The sequence below is a fragment of the Microcaecilia unicolor genome, chromosome 1 (genome assembly GCF_901765095.1).
Source record: "Microcaecilia unicolor chromosome 1, aMicUni1.1, whole genome shotgun sequence".
Taxonomy (NCBI): Eukaryota; Metazoa; Chordata; class Amphibia; order Gymnophiona; family Siphonopidae; genus Microcaecilia; species Microcaecilia unicolor.
In genome coordinates this window covers 271,103,412-271,122,462 of record NC_044031.1, presented here as the reverse complement: position 1 = coordinate 271,122,462, position 19,051 = coordinate 271,103,412, and the positions used below count along the sequence as shown (strand labels likewise).

General features: G+C 41.1%; 1 protein-coding gene and 1 long non-coding RNA gene across 5 annotated transcripts in view; one reads left to right on the top strand and one right to left on the bottom strand.

Moving 5' to 3' along the window:
* TOPBP1 (DNA topoisomerase II binding protein 1) overlaps window positions 1–19,051 on the bottom strand; it is a 251,109-nt gene that overhangs the window by 73,690 nt on the left and 158,368 nt on the right. For all 4 annotated transcript variants that reach the window (XM_030206546.1, XM_030206552.1, XM_030206562.1 and 1 more), the window contains exons 18-19: window positions 9,121–9,264; window positions 8,834–8,948 (exon numbers count right to left, since the gene is read on the bottom strand). In XM_030206546.1, coding sequence (XP_030062406.1) covers window positions 8,834–8,948; window positions 9,121–9,264 — 259 coding nt within the window. The remainder of the gene's footprint in view (window positions 1–8,833; window positions 8,949–9,120; window positions 9,265–19,051) is intronic.
* On the top strand, window positions 3,520–16,110 carry LOC115472334. Its single transcript, XR_003942507.1, has 3 exons — window positions 3,520–3,531; window positions 8,310–8,313; window positions 15,997–16,110. It is a non-coding gene; the product is annotated as an uncharacterized LOC115472334 (long non-coding RNA).

Here is a 19,051-nt window from a genome sequence, read left to right as displayed (position 1 = left end):
TAATAGCCACAACATGTATCTACATAAAATGTTCACTCATTTTGTACAAGAGTTTCACAAAAACTGGAACCTATGGTGTGAAACGTGATAAGCATACATTTTTCCCTTTCTCTCTCTACATAGTAACATAGTTAATGACGGCAGATAGACCTGAACGGTCCATCCAGTCTGCCCAACAAGATAAACTCATTTACATGGTATGTAATACTTTATATGTATATTTGAGTTTGATTTGTCTCTGCTTTTCTCAGGGCACAAACCGTAGAAGTCCGCCCTGCACCGGTTTTATTCTCCAAATACCGGCGTCGCCACCCAATGTCCGCTAAGATTCCATAGATCCATTCCTTCTAAACAGGATTCCTTTGTGTTTATCCCACGCATGTTTGAATTCCATTATCGTTTTCATTTTCACCACCTCCCGCAGGAGGGCATTCCACGTATCCACCACCCTCTCCATGAAAAAATACTTCCTGACATTACTCCTGAGTCTGCCCCCCTGCAACCTCAATTCATGTCCTCTAGTTCTACCACCTTCCCGTCTCCGGAAAAGGTTCGTATGCGGATTAATACCTTTCAAATATCTGAAAGTTGGTATCATGTCACCCCTGTTTCTCTTTTCCTCCAAGGAATACATGTTCAGGTCGGTTAGTCTAAGGTCAATAAGATTCACAGTTTTGGGGAAGATATTATTTGGCAAGGATTAGAACAGTGGTTCTCGACTTTTCTTCTGTTGTGACATACCTGACACACACTGTTCACCTGATTGACACACTGAATACTATAATTTAACAAATTTTTTAAACCCCTCTTCCTATATATTTATTTATTTATTGCATTTGTATCCCACATGTTCCCACCTATTTGCAGGCTCAATGTGGCTTACATAGTACCGTGATTGCGAACGCCATTCCGGTGTCAGAAATACAAAGTGGTAATTGCGTTAAAGTTCATGAGTAACAGAGTGTCATTAGGTAGTTGAGGAGGTAGAATTAAGTGTCCTGTTCTGGTACAAGTTTCGTTGTGTTGCAGGGTTCGGGTGTTTAGGTTGGACTGTTGTGGTATGCCTTCTTGAACAGATTGGTATTTAATGATTTCCGAAAGGTTGTTAGGTCATGCATTGTTTTCGTGATCTTTGGTAGTGCATTCCATATTTGTGTGCTTATATAGGAGAAGCTGGATGCATATGTTGATTTGTATTTTAGTCCTTTGCAGCTTGGGTAGTGGAGATTTAGGAATGTGCGTGCTGACCTGTTTGTGTTTCTGGTCGGTAAGTCTATGAGGTCTGCCATGTAGATCGGGGCCTCGCCGTGAATAATTTTGTGAACCAGGGTACAGATTTTGAACGTGATTCGTTCTTTGATTGGGAGCCAATGCAGTTTTTCACGTAGGGGTTTGGCGCTTCCGTATCTCGTTTTTCCAAATATGAGTCTGGCTGCGGTGTTTTGGGCAGTTTGAAGTTTCTTCATAATTTGTTCTTTACATCCGGCATAGATTGCAATGCAGTAGTCTAGGTGACTTAGCATCATTGATTGTACCAGGCTGCGGAATATTTCCCTCAGGAAGAAAGGTTTTACTCGTTTGAGTTTCCACATTGAGTGGAACATTTTCTTTGTTGTAATTTTCGCTTGGCTTTCTAGTGTAACGTTTCGGTCAATGGTGACTCCAAGAATTTTATACTGGTGGGTTTGTACGTATTGTATTGTGATGATATGATGAGATAATGGGCAACACAATAATAATGGGTGATTTCAATTACCCCGGTATTGACTGGGTAAATGTAACATCAGGACACGCTAGGGAGGTAAAATTCTTTGATGAAATCATGGTCAGCTTTATGGAGCAGCTGGTACAGGAGCCAACGAGTGAAGGAAAAATTCTAGACCTAGTCCTTAGTGGAGCGCATGATCTGGTGCGGGAGGTAATGGTGCTGGGGCCGCTTGATAACAGTGATCATAATATGATCGGATTTGATATTAGCTTTGAAGTAAGTAAACATAGGAAATCAAATACTTTAGCGTTTAACTTTAAAAAAGGAGACTATGATAAAATAAGAAGAACGGTGAAAAGAAAACGAGGAGCAACAGTGAGGGTCAAAAATTAAATCAGGCGTGGATGCTGTTCAAAAACACCATCCTGGAAGCCCAGGCCAAATATATTCCGCGTATTAAAAAAGGAGGACGGAAGACCAAACGACAGCTGGCATGGTTAAAAAGTGAGGTGAAGGAAGCTATTAGAGCTAAAAGAAAATCCTTCAGAAAATGGAAGAAGGAACTGACTGAAAATAATAAACGGCATAAGGAATGTCAAGTCAAATGCAAAGCGCTGATAAAGAATGCTAAGAGGGACTTTGAAAAAAAGATTGTGCTGGAGGCAAAAACACATAGTAAAACTTTTTTTAGGTATATTAAAAGCAGGAAGCCGGCAAAAGAATCAGTTGGACCGCTAGATGACCGAGGAGTAAAAGGGGCGATCAGGGAAGACAAAGCCATAGCGGAGAGATTAAATGAATTCTTTGCTTCGGTCTTCACCAAGGAAGATTTGGGTGGGACACTGGTACTGGAAATGGTATTCAAAGCTGAGAAGTCGGAGAAACTTAATGAATTCTCTGTAAACCTGGAGGATGTAATAGGACAGTTCTACAAACTGAAGAGTAGCAAATCTCCTGGACCGGATGGTATTCATCCCAGAGTACTGATAGAACTGAAAAAGGAGCTTGCGGAGCTATTGTTAGAAATATGTAATTTATCCTTAAAATCGAGCGTGGTACCGGAAGATTAGAGGGTGGCCAATGTAACGCCGATTTTTTTCCAGAGGAGATCTGGGAAATTATAGACCAGTGAGTCTGAAGTCGGTGCCAGGCAAAATGGTAGAGACTATTATTAAGAACAAAATTACAGAGCATATTCAAAAGCATGGATTAATGAGACAAAGTCAACATGGATTTAGTGAAGGGAAATCTTGCCTCACCAATCTACTACATTTCTTTGAAGGGGTGAACAAACATGTGGATAAAGGAGAGCCGGTTGATATTGTGTATCTGGATTTTCATAAGGTGTTTGACCAAGTACCTTATGAAAGACTCCAGAGGAAATTGGAGAGTCATGGGATAGGAGGTAGTGTTCTATTGTGGATTAAAAACTGGTTAAAAGATAGAAAACAGAGAGTAGGATTAAATGGACAGTATTCTCAATGGAGAAGGGTAGTTAGCGCGGTTCCCCAGGAGTCTGTGCTGGGACCGCTGCTTTTTAACATATTTATAAATGACCTAGAGATGGGAGTAACTAGTGAGGTAATTAAATTTGCTGATGACACAAAGTTATTCAAAGTCGTTAATCGCGGGAGGATTGTGAAAAATTACAAGAGGACCTTACGAGACTAGGAGACTGGGCGTCTAAATGGCAGATGACGTTTAATGTGAGCAAGTGCAAAGTGATGCATGTGGGAAAGAGGAACCCGAATTATAGCTATGTCATGCAAGGTTCCACGTTAGGAGTCACGGACCAAGAAAGGGATCTACAGTGGGGGAAATAAGTATTTGATCCCTTGCTGATTTTGTAAGTTTGCCCACTGACAAAGACATGAGCAGCCCATAATTGAAGGGTAGGTTATTGGTAACAGTGAGAGATAGCACATCACAAATTAAATCCGGAAAATCACATTGTGGAAAGTATATGAATTTATTTGCATTCTGCAGAGGGAAATAAGTATTTGATCCCCCACCAACCAGTAAGAGATCTGGCCCCTACAGACCAGGTAGATGCTCCAAATCAACTCGTTACCTGCATGACAGACAGCTGTCGGCAATGGTCACCTGTATGAAAGACACCTGTCCACAGACTCAGTGAATCAGTCAGACTCTAACCTCTACAAAATGGCCAAGAGCAAGGAGCTGTCTAAGGATGTCAGGGACAAGATCATACACCTGCACAAGGCTGGAATGGGCTACAAAACCATCAGTAAGACGCTGGGCGAGAAGGAGACAACTGTTGGTGCCATAGTAAGAAAATGGAAGAAGTACAAAATGACTGTCAATCGACAAAGATCTGGGGCTCCACGCAAAATCTCACCTCGTGGGGTATCCTTGATCATGAGGAAGGTTAGAAATCAGCCTACAACTACAAGGGGGGAACTTGTCAATGATCTCAAGGCAGCTGGGACCACTGTCACCACGAAAACCATTGGTAACACATTACGACATAACGGATTGCAATCCTGCAGTGCCCGCAAGGTCCCCCTGCTCCGGAAGGCACATGTGACGGCCCGTCTGAAGTTTGCCAGTGAACACCTGGATGATGCCGAGAGTGATTGGGAGAAGGTGCTGTGGTCAGATGAGACAAAAATTGAGCTCTTTGGCATGAACTCAACTCGCCGTGTTTGGAGGAAGAGAAATGCTGCCTATGACCCAAACAAAGAACACCGTCCCCACTGTCAAGCATGGAGGCGGAAATGTTATGTTTTGGGGGTGTTTCTCTGCTAAGGGCACAGGACTACTTCACCGCATCAATGGGAGAATGGATGGGGCCATGTACCGTACAATTCTGAGTGACAACCTCCTTCCCTCCGCCAGGGCCTTAAAAATGGGTCGTGGCTGGGTCTTCCAGCACGACAATGACCCAAAACATACAGCCAAGGCAACAAAGGAGTGGCTCAGGAAGAAGCACATTAGGGTCATGGAGTGGCCTAGCCAGTCACCAGACCTTAATCCCATTGAAAACTTATGGAGGGAGCTGAAGCTGCGAGTTGCCAAGCGACAGCCCAGAACTCTTAATGATTTAGAGATGATCTGCAAAGAGGAGTGGACCAAAATTCCTCCTGACATGTGTGCAAACCTCATCATCAACTACAGAAGACGTCTGACCGCTGTGCTTGCCAACAAGGGTTTTGCCACCAAGTATTAGGTCTTGTTTGCCAGAGGGATCAAATACTTATTTCCCTCTGCAGAATGCAAATAAATTCATATACTTTCCACAATGTGATTTTCCGGATTTAATTTGTGATGTGCTATCTCTCACTGTTACCAATAACCTACCCTTCAATTATGGGCTGCTCATGTCTTTGTCAGTGGGCAAACTTACAAAATCAGCAAGGGATCAAATACTTATTTCCCCCACTGTAGGTGTCGTCGTCGATGATACGTTGAAACCTTCTGCTCAATGGGCTGCTGCGGCTAAGAAAGCAAATAGAATGTTAGGTATTATTAGGAAAGGAATGGAAAACAAAAATGAGGATGTTATAATGCCTTTGTATCGCACTATGGTTTGACCGCACATCGAATATTGTGTTCAGTTCTGGTCGCCGCATCTCAAAAAAGATACAGAAGAGCGACGAAAATGATAAAGGGGATGGGACGACTTCCCTATGAGGAAAGGCTAAAGCGCCTAGGGCTCTTCAGCTTGGAGAAAAGGCGGCTGAGGGGAGATATGATAGAGGTCTATAAAATAATGAGTGGAGTTGAACGGGTAGATGTGAAGTGTTTGTTCACACTTTCCAAAAATACTAGGTCTAGGGGGCATGCGATAAAGCTACAATGTAGTAAATTTAAAACGAATCGGAGAAAATGTTTCTTCATTCAACGTGTAATTTAACTCCGGAATTCGTTGCCAGAGAATGTGGTAAAGGCGGTTAGCTTAGCGGAGTTTTTAAAAGGTTTGGACGGCTTCCTAAAGGAAAAGTCCATAGACCATTATTAAATGGACTGGGGAAAATCCACTATTTCTGGGATAAGCAGTATAAAATGTGTTGTACATTTTTGGGATCTTGCCAGGTATTTATGACCTGAATTGGCCACTGTTGAAAACAGGATGCTCGGCTCGATGGACCTTTGGTCTTTCCCAGATTTGGCAGTACTTATGTACTTACGTACTAATGTGTTTTTTCTGCATTGAGTTTTAATTGAAATGCGTCTGCCCATGAGTTCATAATTTGCAGGCTGAGTTCGATTTTGTTTGTGATTTCTGTTAGATCGTGTTTAAACGGGATGTATATCGTGACATCACCTGCGTAGATGTAGGGGTTTAGGCCTTGGTTGGATAGGGATTTGGCAAGTGGGGTCATCATTAGGTTAAAGAGGGTCGGCGATAGTGGTGAGCCTTAGGGTACTCCACATTCTGGTTTCCATGGTGATGATATATTCGAGTTTGATATCACTTGGTAAGTTCTTGTGGTAAGGAATCCCTTGACCCAGCTAAGTACCCTTCCCCCAATCCCAAAATATTCTAGGATGTTTAGTAGTATTTTATGGTTTACCATATCAAACGCACTAGACATATCGAATCGGAGTAAGAGTACACTTTTGCCTGTTGCAATTTCTTGTTTGAATTTGATTAGGAGAGTAATTATTACTGTTTCAGTGCTGTGGTTGGAGCAAAATTTGATTGTGATTCATGTAATATTGAGAATTTAAGTAGTCGGCAAGTTGCTTGGTTACCATGCTTTCCAACACTTTGACTACCAGGGGGATGGATGCTACCGGGCGATAGTTGATTTCATTTGCTTTTTTCTTTGGATCTTTAGGTATTGGGGTGAGTAGTATATTGCCTTTGTCCTTAGGAAAGAGTCAATGTGGTAGCACGTAGTTTAGGTGTGATGTGAGGTCTACTATGAAGCATTGAGGGGCTGATTTTATTAGGTAGTTGGGGCATGTGTCCAGTTTGCAATGGGATTTGGCGAACCTGTTGATCGCTTGCGCTACGATTTCTTCGGTGAGGAAGGCTAAGTTTATCCAGATTCAGTCTTCATTTGCTTTTTTCTTTGGATCTTTAGGTATTGGGGTGAGTAGCATATTTCCTTTGTCCTTAGGAAAGAGTCCATATTGTAGCATGTAGTTTAGGTGTGATGTGAGGTCTACTATGAAGCGTTGAGGGGCTGATTTTATTAGGTAGTTGGGGCATGTGTCCAGTTTGCAATGGGATTTGGCGAACCTGTTGATCGCTTGTGCTACGATTTCTTCGGTGAGGAAGGCGACGTTTATCCAGATTCGGTCTGCTGGGTATTCTCCAAGGATTGGGTCCATGCAGTCCATGAATTTTTCGATGTCAGTGGTGTTCTGTGGTAGTAGTGTGTAGGTTTGCAATTTTGTTGTTGAAATATTTAGTGAGTTTGTCTGCAGATGGTGCGCCTGTGTTGGTTGTGGTAACCAATGTGGTATCTAGTAATTTCTTCACAAGTTGGTATAATTTATGCGTGTCTTTGTAGTCTGGCCCTATCTTGGTTTTGTAGTAAGACCTTTTAGTTTGTCTTATTGCATAATTGTATTTTCTTTGCATTTGTTTCCATGCGTTGTATGTGTGTGCGTCCTTTATTTTTGTCCATGCTCGTTCAAGCCACCTGGTTTGTGCTTTTAGTTTTTTCAGTTCTTCGTTATACCATGGTATCGAGTTGTGTCTATGTGAGGTTCTTGTTTGTAGTAGTGCTATATCGTCTAATATACTTCTGCATCTTTTATCCCAGTTTAGGTGATAGTGTATCGAGCCCATTTGTGCTGCCCATTCGTTGTTGTATATCTGTTGCCAAAATATATCATTTCATTGCTGATAACAATAATACAAGGGACATACAGAAGCAATGATGGTAATTACAAGAAGGAGAGGGTGTGGTGGTTGACTGGAGACCTGCAATAATTCCATTTGGGGCTGGTGGCAGAAGAAAGAACTAGTTAGGGAGATTTCAAGCACCTGATTTCTAGGTTATCAACTCTCCCTAACCTGCCACACAGGAAAGCATAAGTTTGGTGTCAAATGTTTAGTGACACACCAATGTGTCCTGATACTCTGCTTGAGAACCACTGGATTAGAATATAGCTAAGAGCATTTGGAGAAGTGCAGATGTGGATAATTTTAATTTTACTGTTTCAGGGGATTGGTTTATTATTTTTAATATTTTTAACTGGAGAGAAATTATTGTCATGGCTGTTGGCTTTGAACAGTAGTATTTAAGTTGATTTGTTGTATGTGCATGTTCCTTAATAAAACAGAGTTTAAATAAATATTGATTTTTACTTTGACATTGAGTTTATGGACTGTTCATTCTATTACGTTTGCAAATGGTCTCAACCATTACTGTAGCAGTGACATAAATGGAATTATATAAATGTCAATTTTCTTCAGCTGTAATTAGCTGCAGCCATAAGGATGGCAGTGCCACTTCTGGTTCTAGCTCTATGTGTCTTTTTAGCAACACATGGCTTTGGCCTCTGCTGCACTGTTGGTCTAAAGCAGGCTAGGACGCAACAAGTGAGAATAAAAAGAAATACAAATGCTTGGCATGAAAGTACACAACAATCTCAATTCTCTTCTGCTTGATACATGCAGAACAGTTGTTTTATACATCTTGTACCACTGCGTTTCTAGTGAATGCAATTATTTTCCTAAGACAAACTAGAGAATCTACTTTGCTAAGAGTCTGTTACAAACAAAAGTCAAATGCAAAGTGTCCAAAATAAGATCACACAGTCACACCACTATGTGATACTGTTCTACTTACTATCATTTATATTTATTATTTTTTTATTGGGGGAAAAAACCTCAGACATCTGTGGTGAGCTGGCAATGCTCCTCCTGAGGCTTGTATTTCTTTCATCAGTCAAAACCCCTTTTTTCTATTTTTAATGGTACAAAATTCTATCTTCAGTTGTGCAGAATTTCTATTTGTTTCATAACTTTCAATAATACACCTTGTCAAAGAAAAGCTGCAAAACAATTCAACTTCAGCCAAATAATAAAAAAGAGTTTGAACGAAGTACTTAACTCATTGCATTTCTATCTGCTATTTGCACTTAAAAGGTAATAGACACTTCCTATTTCTTTTCAGATGATACAGGTACTACTAGACTTACCTCCTTTGACGTTGCTCGCTGCACTCGATTCTTCTCCATTTATGTCTGGCTCCTGTAACTGGTCTGTAGCCACATCATTTGACTCCTTGTCTGCTTCCAGTGAAATGCTAAGAAGCTATTTGAAACATATAAAGCTTGTGGTAACATCTTAAAAGATAGAGACACTAAATATTTTACAATTATACTGACTAAATAAGAAAGTTTGTACATTCATTTTCTTAGGTACAAAACTGGATTGAAATGGTGCCATAGATGCTGCTATTAGCTATAAATCCTTGCTGTCATACCTGTGAATGCTTTGCTGCCTTGGCAGTAGATATAAGTCTAGTGTTGGGTCTGGCATCTTGCACCGAACTGATATCCAGGCTCATCTTGGGGTTGTAAGTGGGAGGATATTGAGATTCAGGAAGTCGCCTCTTTTCTTCTGCACACTAAATATCAAGAGGTTTGATATAAATTGACAAAATAGATTGCAGAGAACCTGACTGTATAAACTGCTACAGAGATGCAAGTACTAAGCCCATCAAGATAAACTGCTGTTTGTATTTTAAAATTAAAGCCAGCATGTAGTAAAAATAATGTACACTGTAAGTAATCAATGCACCTTGATTCTTCATAAACAATTTCACATAGCATTGCACATGACATAAGAACATAAGCGTTGCCATACTGGGACAGACCAAAGGTCCATGAAGCCCGCATCCTGTTTCCAACAGTGGCCAATTCAGGTCACAAGAACCTGGCAAGACTCCAAAACAGTATATTTTATGCTGCTTATCCTAGAAATAAGCAGTGGATTTTCTCCATTTTAATAATGGCTTATGTACTTTTCTTTTAGAAAGATATCCAAACCCTTTTTAAACCCCACTAAGCTAACTGCTTTTACCACATTCTCTCGCAACGAATTCCAGAGCTTAATTACACGTTGAGTGACGAAATATTTTCTCCGATTTGTTTTAAATTTAATACTTTGCAGCTTCATTGTGTGTCCCCTAGTCCTAGTATTTTTGGAAAGCGTAAACAAGCGATTCACGTCTACCTGTTCCACTCCATACATTTTATACATTATCATATCTCCCTCTCAGCCATCTTTTCTCCAGCTGAAGAGCCCTAGCCACTTTAGCCTTTCCTCATAGGGAAGGCATCCCATCCCCTTTATCATTTTCGTCACCCTTCTCTGCACCTTTTCTAATTCTACTGTATCTTTTTTGAGATGCGGTGACCAGAACTGCACACAGTATTCGAGGTGCGGTTGCACCATTGAGCGATACCAAAGGCATTATAATGTCTTCATTTTTGTTTTCCATTCCTTTCCTAATAATATCTAACATTCTATTTGCTTTTTTAGCCGCGGCACACACAGTGAAGAGGGTGTCAACATATCATCAACAATGACAGCTAGATCACTTTCCTGGTTCGCGACTCCTAATGTGGAATCTTGCTATAGTTCGTTCCTCTTTCCCAAATGCATCACTTCAAAATCCAATCAATAAACCAGGATCATCTTATCTATGGGTTAGTCTCGTCAGTCCAAGAAACAAGTGGGGAAAAAAGTGCACTGTAGCTACCAATGCCAATGTGTTGGTTATTTAAAAAGTTTTTTCCCACTTGTTTCTTGGATTGTATTATTGTTTGCCAGTGGGTTTCCAGTGTTTCTTGTTACTTTAGTCTCATCAGTTCCATAGCACTCTTGCTATTGCTAGCTTCATGGGAAGTAAGATGAACAGACTGTGGCTGTGTTGAAATTGCTTGAGAGAATACAGCCAGTGCTATATACGTTCCTGGAGCGGGAAGAACTCTTAATTCAGGGTGAGCTTGTTCAAAATTAAAGAGAATAGGTTTGGAAAAGGTGTGCAAGAGAGACTGAGGAGTGATTAAAATAACAACAACCCATAAATAGTAATGATTGCTTAAAATCTGTAAATGTTCTGGCTGGTTGAAAGTTTGTGCTAAGCATGTACACTAGAGGTGTGCACAGGGACATAAGAACATAAAAATAGCCATACTGGGTTAGACCAATGGTCCGTCTAGCCCAGTATTCTGCTTCCAACAGTGGCCAATCAAAGTCATAAGTACCTAGCAGAAACCCAAATAGTAGCAAGATTCCACAATCTCAGGGCAAGCAGTGACTTCCCCATGTCTGTCTCAATAGCAGACTACGAACCATTCCTCCAGGAACTTGTCTAAACCTTTTTAAAACTCATTATTTTATAGAGCTCTATCATATCTCCCCTCAGCTGTCTTTTCTCCAAGCCGAAGAGCCCTACCCGCTTTAGCATTTCCTCATACGGAAGTCATCCCGCATTGAGCCTGCCATGAGTGGGAAAGCGCGGGGTACAAATGTAACATAAATTAAATAAAATCCCATCCCCTTTATCATTTTTGTTGCCTGAGCCTGCCATGAGTGGGAAAGCACGGGGTACAAATGTAACAAAAAATAAATAAAATAAAATCCCATTCCCTTTATCATTTTTGTTGCCTTTCTCTGTACCTTTTCTAATTCCACTATATCTTTTTTGAGATGCGGTGACCAGAATTGAACACAATATTCAAGGTGCAGTTGCACCATTAAGAGATACAAAGGCATTATGAAGTCCCCATTTTTGTTATCTATTCCTTTCCTAATAATACCTAACATTCTATTTGCTCTTAGCCACCGCCGCACACTGAGCATAGCGTTTCAACATTATCACCCAAGGTGACGCCTAGATCCCTTTCCTGGTCGGTGACACCTAATGTGGAACCTTGCATTACTTAGCTATAATTCAGGTTCCTCTTTCCTACATGCATCACTTTGCACTTGCTCACATTAAACGTCATCTGCCATTTAAATGCCCAGTCTCCCAGTCTCATAAGGTCCTCATGTAATTTTTCACAATCCTCTTGAGATTTAACAGCTTTGAATAACTTTGTGTAGTCAGCAAATTTAATTACCTCGCTAGTTACTCCCATCTCTAGCACAGACCCCTGGGGAACCCAACTATCTACCCTTCTCCATTGAGAATACTGACCATTTAACCCTACTCTATTTTCCATCTTTTAAGCAGTTTTAATCCACAATAGGACACTGTCTCCTATCCCATGACTCTCCAATTTTTTCTAGAGTCTTTCATGAGGTAATTTGTCAAACGCCTTTTGAAAATCCAGATACACAATATCAATCGGTTCACCCCTTCAAAGAAATGTAATAGACTGGTAAGGCTAGATTTCCCTTTACTAAACCCATGTTGGCATTGTTTCATTAATCCATGCTTTTGAATGTGCTCTGCAATTTTAGTCTTTATAATAGTCTCTACCATTCTGACAGGCACCTACATCAGGCTCACCGGTCTATAATTTCCCATATCTTCTCTGGAACCTTTTTAAAAAATCGGTGTTACATTGGCCACCCTTCAATCTTCCGGTACCATGCTTGATTTTAAGGATAAATTACATATTACTAACAATAGTTCCACAAGTTCATTGTTTTTCATTGTCTGTTTCAATGTTTCCTTAATTATATTGCTAATAACCTGGATAACTTGATTTCTATATTTCATATGTTCAATGTAAACTAGGAACTGTATTATTAATTGATTCCGTTCAATGTAAGCCATACAGAAACTGAACTAGTTTTGGAATAATTTGGGATATGTCATACATACATAAATAAATAAATGGGATGGAATATATTGTTTGGAGGTAGGAGAAGTACCAATAAATTAGGGCATAGTTGCTATTGTCTTTGATATAACGTTGATAGAACTCTTTCTATTAAAGAATAGCAAGGGGCTTAATGCAAAGATGATGTTTGAAAATAATGATATTCTGAGTGTGCCAAATAATGAAGAGTTACACTATGGTGAGGATGGCAGAAATCCAGGACTGGCCTAAAATCTTTTTCCTGGAACTGGGGAACTTGGAAGCTCTGGGTGCAGTTTGCAGAATTATTTATTTATATATTTTAGCTATTTATTAGGATTTATTTACCACCTTCTTGAAGGAATTCACTCAAGGCGGTGTACAGTAAGAATAAATCAAACATAGGTAATAGACAAATACAGCAGTAGAAATATTCAAACAACAATACAAAGTATGACATAATATACTACTTATAATGTCACACAATACATAATAAAACATTTTAACAGATAGCGTGGGGTATAAGCAAAGATGAAAGATATAGATAGGAAAGCAAGTAAGGGGAGTTAGAAAATAAGGGGACTAATTTAAAGAAAGTTGCACATCAGGTCAGAGAGGTGATTAAATATTATCTCAGCTAGGGTAGAAGTGGATAAACATGTCCTGCTGCAGTATATCACTGCATGTGTGTAGGTGTGTGTGTGTATTGGCCCCTCTATTTCAATTAAGCTGAATCAAATCAAAAAACCAATGCACATAAGCTAATCAAATCGAAAAATCTTTGACTAAATTGGACAGCAACAGTATTTACACATTCACATACTCACAGGAGAGAGGACTATATGAAAGATATTTTAATTGTCACCATATATGACTACTACTACTATTTATCATTTCTATAGCGCTACAAGGCATACCCAGCGCTGTACACCAAACACAAGATATGACCCATCATAAGGTGTCATACTTTAGTAAAACATTTATCTGAGTACCTCTCCTTCACACACAATTATGAGTGCAAAGAAACAATCTCACATATCACAATTTGTAGCTATTTTTATATTGACATTTATCTTGGCTGATATTACTAGTGTTTGTGCATTTTAATACATTATGGCATACATCTTAACCTTTTAGGCCCCCTTTAGGGCAGATTAGACCACCAAAGATTGGTGTGATAAGTAAAAAAAACAAAACAAAAAAAAACAACCTTAGAAGCCTTTTTATTAAAGTGTTGTATCAAAGCTGCGATGGAAATATCTATATATTTTGGTGACTGATAATGGATGGATACTGGACAAGTTTTGCAAGTTAGCACATCACGTCACAGTTGCAGCAATTGCTTTAGTGTTGTCTCAGCAGTATCAAAGGAATACAAAAGTATCCGTCATCAGGAATTTCATTCAGATAAGTGAACATTTTATAAATTGATTGGCTTATTAGACGATTGGGAAGAACTTTGTTATAAACCCTGAGTTTGCTGCAAAGATTGAATTTCTGGTTATCAGCGAATCAAGAAGTCTGAGGACTTTCACTAATATTTTATTATAATAAAAGGCACCTCCAACGTTCCATGAAGCCTCAAGCCGGAAACTTGAGGCGCCAGAGATATCCGGTTTGGCCTGGAGTGTCTGGTCTACCCTCGCGTCATAACGTCATGACGTCGAGGGCGGCGCTATGACAATCGGCCAAACGCCATCTCCCTCTGACCCTCGGCGGACATTTCCCTCCTCCGGAGGACTAACATCGCCCGCACAACGTCGGAGGGAGGCAGGCGGAGACGCAAGCATCGGCGACACGCGATCTGACTCCCCTTGCCCCTCGCCAGCCATTTCCCAACTCCGCAGGACTCCCATTGCCCCGCACAAACTCAGAGACACGGAGGGAGCGACGCAGGCAGGCAGCCTGAACGTCGGACACAAGCAGGGAGCCAGCCTGCCTGAACGTGCCAGGAAGGGAGACAGCTTCAGTCGGAGGGAGCGCCACGACCCTGAAAGGCACTGGAAGGGGGGGGGCACTCGAACCTGAACCTGCGAGGAGGGAAGGGGGAGGGCAGGAAGGGGGGAGGGGGAAAAACGCCGGCCGACGGAGGGACTACCATCCTGAAAGGCCGGGGGGGGGGGGGGGGGGGGGCCAACACCCTGAAGCTGGGATTCCCTCACACACAAACACTCTCGCACAAACACTCCACAAACACACTCACTCTGTCACACACACACTCGCACATTCACTCTCTCTCACACACTCTCTCTCTCAAACATACACACTACGATGCAGAAAAACGCCGCCAGAGGGCCCACGATCCTGCAGGCCGGGGGGGGGGGGGGGGAACGACCCTGAGGCTGGGAGGGGGGAGGGGGACGAGAAGGATATGGGAAAAGGAAACACAGGGGGGGGAGCGGAAAGGACGCCAACACACGGAGGGGGGACCCCTGCAGCACACTCTCTGTCTCGAACACACACTCTCACACAGACAGTCTCACTCTCTCACATACACACACTTGCACACTCACTCTCAAACATACACACTTCGATGAATTCCTTGCTAGCGCCCGTTTCATTGCTCTCAGAAACGGGCCTTTTTTACTAGTTTTATTATAATATCTATTCTAAATAAATACATTATGATAAATATGAGAAGATTCACCACAGATTGATTGGTGTATCAAAACTGACATACATCTAGCAAGAAAGCTCAAGGCATCAACGTGTATACTTTGCTAAAACCGATCTCTTAGCCCCAAGCAATACTTTCTCCTCTGGAGCCAGCCTTGGTGTTAAAAAGCAATATGGGAGGGTACAGGTTGTGCTTCAATTAGGTCAGTAGTTAGAGTCTTGTGACACTGGATGAAACATTGTTGCAGTTCTGTAGTTCATCAATGGTTCCTGCCAGGGAGAGCGTGGCATCTAAGAAGGGTGGATCCCAGGAGTAGTCAATACTGATGCTGGGTCATGAGTATTGAAGAGAAGACCTACAGATCTCTCTGGAAGGCAAGTCATCTCTTGAACTGCCTAATTTTTTTTTTTGTGTGTGTACTTTGCCTACTATGAAGCTTCAGATGCTTACTTTGGAAGTTTATAGGAGGCAATGACTTTGGTCTCTAAACAAATTGCTCAATTAGTGGTCCAGATCCAGTGATCTTTAAAATTTATCAAGGAACTTTGTAACGCTGAAGCTCGCTTAATATACATTAATCAGAAGTTCCGAGAGAAGAAGACATTTCTCTGGTAAGTGAACACTATTGTGCTTTGGGAACTTAAAGACTGGGGTTTGAAGGAGGAAATGTAGGTTAGTGATAGGCAAAATAAAAATATAAAAAGCAAATTTTATCAACTAATCTCCATAGTCTTTTCCACTTAGTTTTAAAAACTGTATACCACAGCATTAACAGATAGAATCTAGCAGGCACTGCAGGATCTAGTTTAGTATTAAGGGGGATTAAAAAGGGAGAGAGAGAGAGGGAAAAGCAAGCAGGACCTAGTTTAGTATTAAGGGGGGAATAAAGAGAGAGAGAGAGAGAGAGAGAGAGACAGAGAGAGAGAGAGAGAAAGAAAAGCAAGCATTGTTAATTAGTTGCCATAGTATACAAACCCTTTCCCCATAGTTTTAAACTGAAATTTTCTCTAGAAATAGGCATTTTTCCCATAGTTTTAAACTGAAACCTTTTCTAGAGATAAAAACTAAACAGCCAAAAACTCTTGTTCTAAAAGGCAGTTATTTTCTGTTCCTTGGCTGCTGGAGAGGTAGCACACCAGCGACCTCAATTAAGTGTTAATTAAGGTGTGGGGAAGTAGAATATCTGCATAGGTTACTGAGTCAGCTTCAAAGAGCCTGTTTAAAAAAAAAGGCCCCTTAGATTCAAAACTATATAAAGAGGAAAGGTCCCACTAAACTTTCTTTCTGAGAAGTTCCAAGAGAAGAGGACATTTCTCTGGTAAGTGAACACTATCTTGCTTGTGCTTTGGGAACTTAAAGATTGGGGTTTAAAGGAGGGAAAGGGAAATGGGACATGATATACCGCCTTTCTGAGGTTTTTTGCAACTACATTCAAAGCGGTTTACATATATTCAGGTACTTATTTTGTACCAGGGGCAATGGAGGGTTAAGTGACTTGCCCAGAGTCACAAGGAGCTGCAGTGGGAATTGTAGGTTAGTGATAGGCAAAATAAAAATATAAAGAGCAAATTTTATCAACTAATCTCCATAGTCTTTTCCACTTAGTTTTAAAAACTTGGTACCACAGCATTAACAGATAGAATATAGCAGGCACTGCAGGATCTAGTTTAGTATTAAGGGGGAATAAAAAGAGAGAGAGAGGGAAAAGCAAGCAGGACCTAGTTTAGTATTAAGGGGGGAATAAAGAGAGAGAGAGAGAGAGAGAGAGAAAAAAGGAAAGCAAGCATTATTAACTAGTTGCCATAGTATACAAACCCTTTCCCCATAGTTTTAAACAGAAATTTTCTCTAGAAATTGGCATTTTTCCCATAGTTTTAAACTGAAACCTTTTCTAGAGGTAGAAACTAAACAGCCAAAAACTCTTGTTCTAAAAGGCAGTTATTTTTTGTTCCTTGGCTGCTGGAGAGGTAGCACATCCAGTGACCTCAATTAAGTGTTAATTAAGGTGTGGGCAAGTAGAATACTTGCATAGGTTGCTGAGTCAGCTTCAAAGAGCCTGTTTAAAAAAGGACCCTTAGATTCAAAACTATATAAAGAGGAAAGGCCAAACTAAACTTTCTTTCTGAGAAGTTCCGAAAGAAGAGGACATTTCTCTGGTAAGTGAACACTATTTTGCTTTGTGCTTTGGGAACTTAAAGATTGGGGTTTAAAGGAGGAATTTTAGGTTAGTGATAGGCAAAATAATTAGGGTAACAAGCAAGGAGTGCTCTTACAGAGTTTAAATACATTTCATTACCATCTAAGAAGGAAACACTAAATAAATCATACAATACACTACATAAACTAAAAGACTATTAGGCTAATATCCTTAATACTGTAGCAAGTTTTAAATTACTGAAAAACTCAAAAACACTAAGATGGAGTCAGCAGTTCAGCAGCGAGAGGGGTGCTATCCAGTCTTTTGCATTGAGTGTCACATGTATGATTACCTCCCAGTTGGTGAGATGTCATATGTGTGTGCCCGATGCAAAGAGCTCCTAGCTCTCAGAGAACGTGTCCATTCTCTTGAGGCTAGAGTAGCAGACTTGGTGGAGCTGAGGGAGACAGAGAGATACATAGAGAATACCTACAGGGATGTTGTAGAGAAGTCCCACCTCCAGTCTGGTAGCCCCTGTGCTACCTTGGAGGAGGGAGGTCTCCTAGGAGAGCATCACCCTGGTGAAGTAGGAAGTACTTCTGTAGCCAGGACCTGCCCACCAGGGGATGTACTATCCTCTCGTACCGAGGATATGTCTCCAAGTGCTGTCCGGGAGGGAAAGGTTAGGACAGCTGTTGTAGTTGGTGATTCAATCATTAGGCATATAGATAGCTGGGTGGCTGGTGGACGTGAGGATCACCTGGTGACTTGCCTGCCTGGTGCGAAGGTGGCGGACCACACGCGTCACCTAGATAGGAATTTAGATAGTGCTGGGGTGGAGCAGGTTGTCTTGGTACATGTGGGTACCAATGACATAGGAAAATGTGGAAGAGAGGTACTGGAAGCCAAATTTAGGCTCTTAGATAGAAAGCTCAAATCCAGATCCTCTAGGGTAAAATTTTCTTAAATGCTATCCGTTCCACGCGCAGGGCCCAAGAGAAAGGCAGAGCTCCGGAGTCTCAATGAGTGGATGAGCCGATGGTGCAGGGAGGAGGGTTTTACATTTGTTAGGAATTGGGCAACCTTCTGGGGAAGGGGGAGCCTATTCTGAAAGGATGGGCTCCACCTTACTAGGGTGGGACCAGGCTGCTGGCATCGGCATTTAAAAAGGAGATAGAGCAGATTTAAACTAGAAACAGGGCGGAAGGCTGACAGTCGTTCAAAAGCGCATGGTTCGGGATAAGGTATCTTTCAAAGAAATCACCAAAACAGGGAAGATAGGGTATCCTGATAGTGAGGTTACAAAGGAGACCGTAGTAGATCAGGTGTCCTTAAATAAAAATAAAAATCAGACAAAAGATTGCAAATTAATACTGTCAAGTACTAACCATGATGTAAATAGGAACAACAAACATTGTTTGAAATGTCTATATGCGAATGCCAGGAGCCTAAGAAATAAGATGGAAGAGTTAGAATATATAGCACTAAATGAAAAATTAGATATAATAGGCATCTCTGAGACCCGGTGGAAGGAGGATAACAAGTGGGACACTGTCATACCGAGGTACAAATTATATTGCAGTGACAGGGTGGATCGAATTGGTGGAGGGGTAGCATTGTATATTAAGGAGCGCCTTGAATCAAATAGATTGAAAATTCTGCAGGAAACAAAACACTTCTTGGAATCACTGTGGATTGAAATTCCGTGTGTAAAGGAGAAAAGGATAGTGATAGGAGTGTACTACCGTCCGCCTGGCCAGGATGAACAGACGGATGCAGAAATGTTAAAGGAAATTAGGGAAGCAAACAATCTGGGCAACACAATAATAACGGATGATTTCAA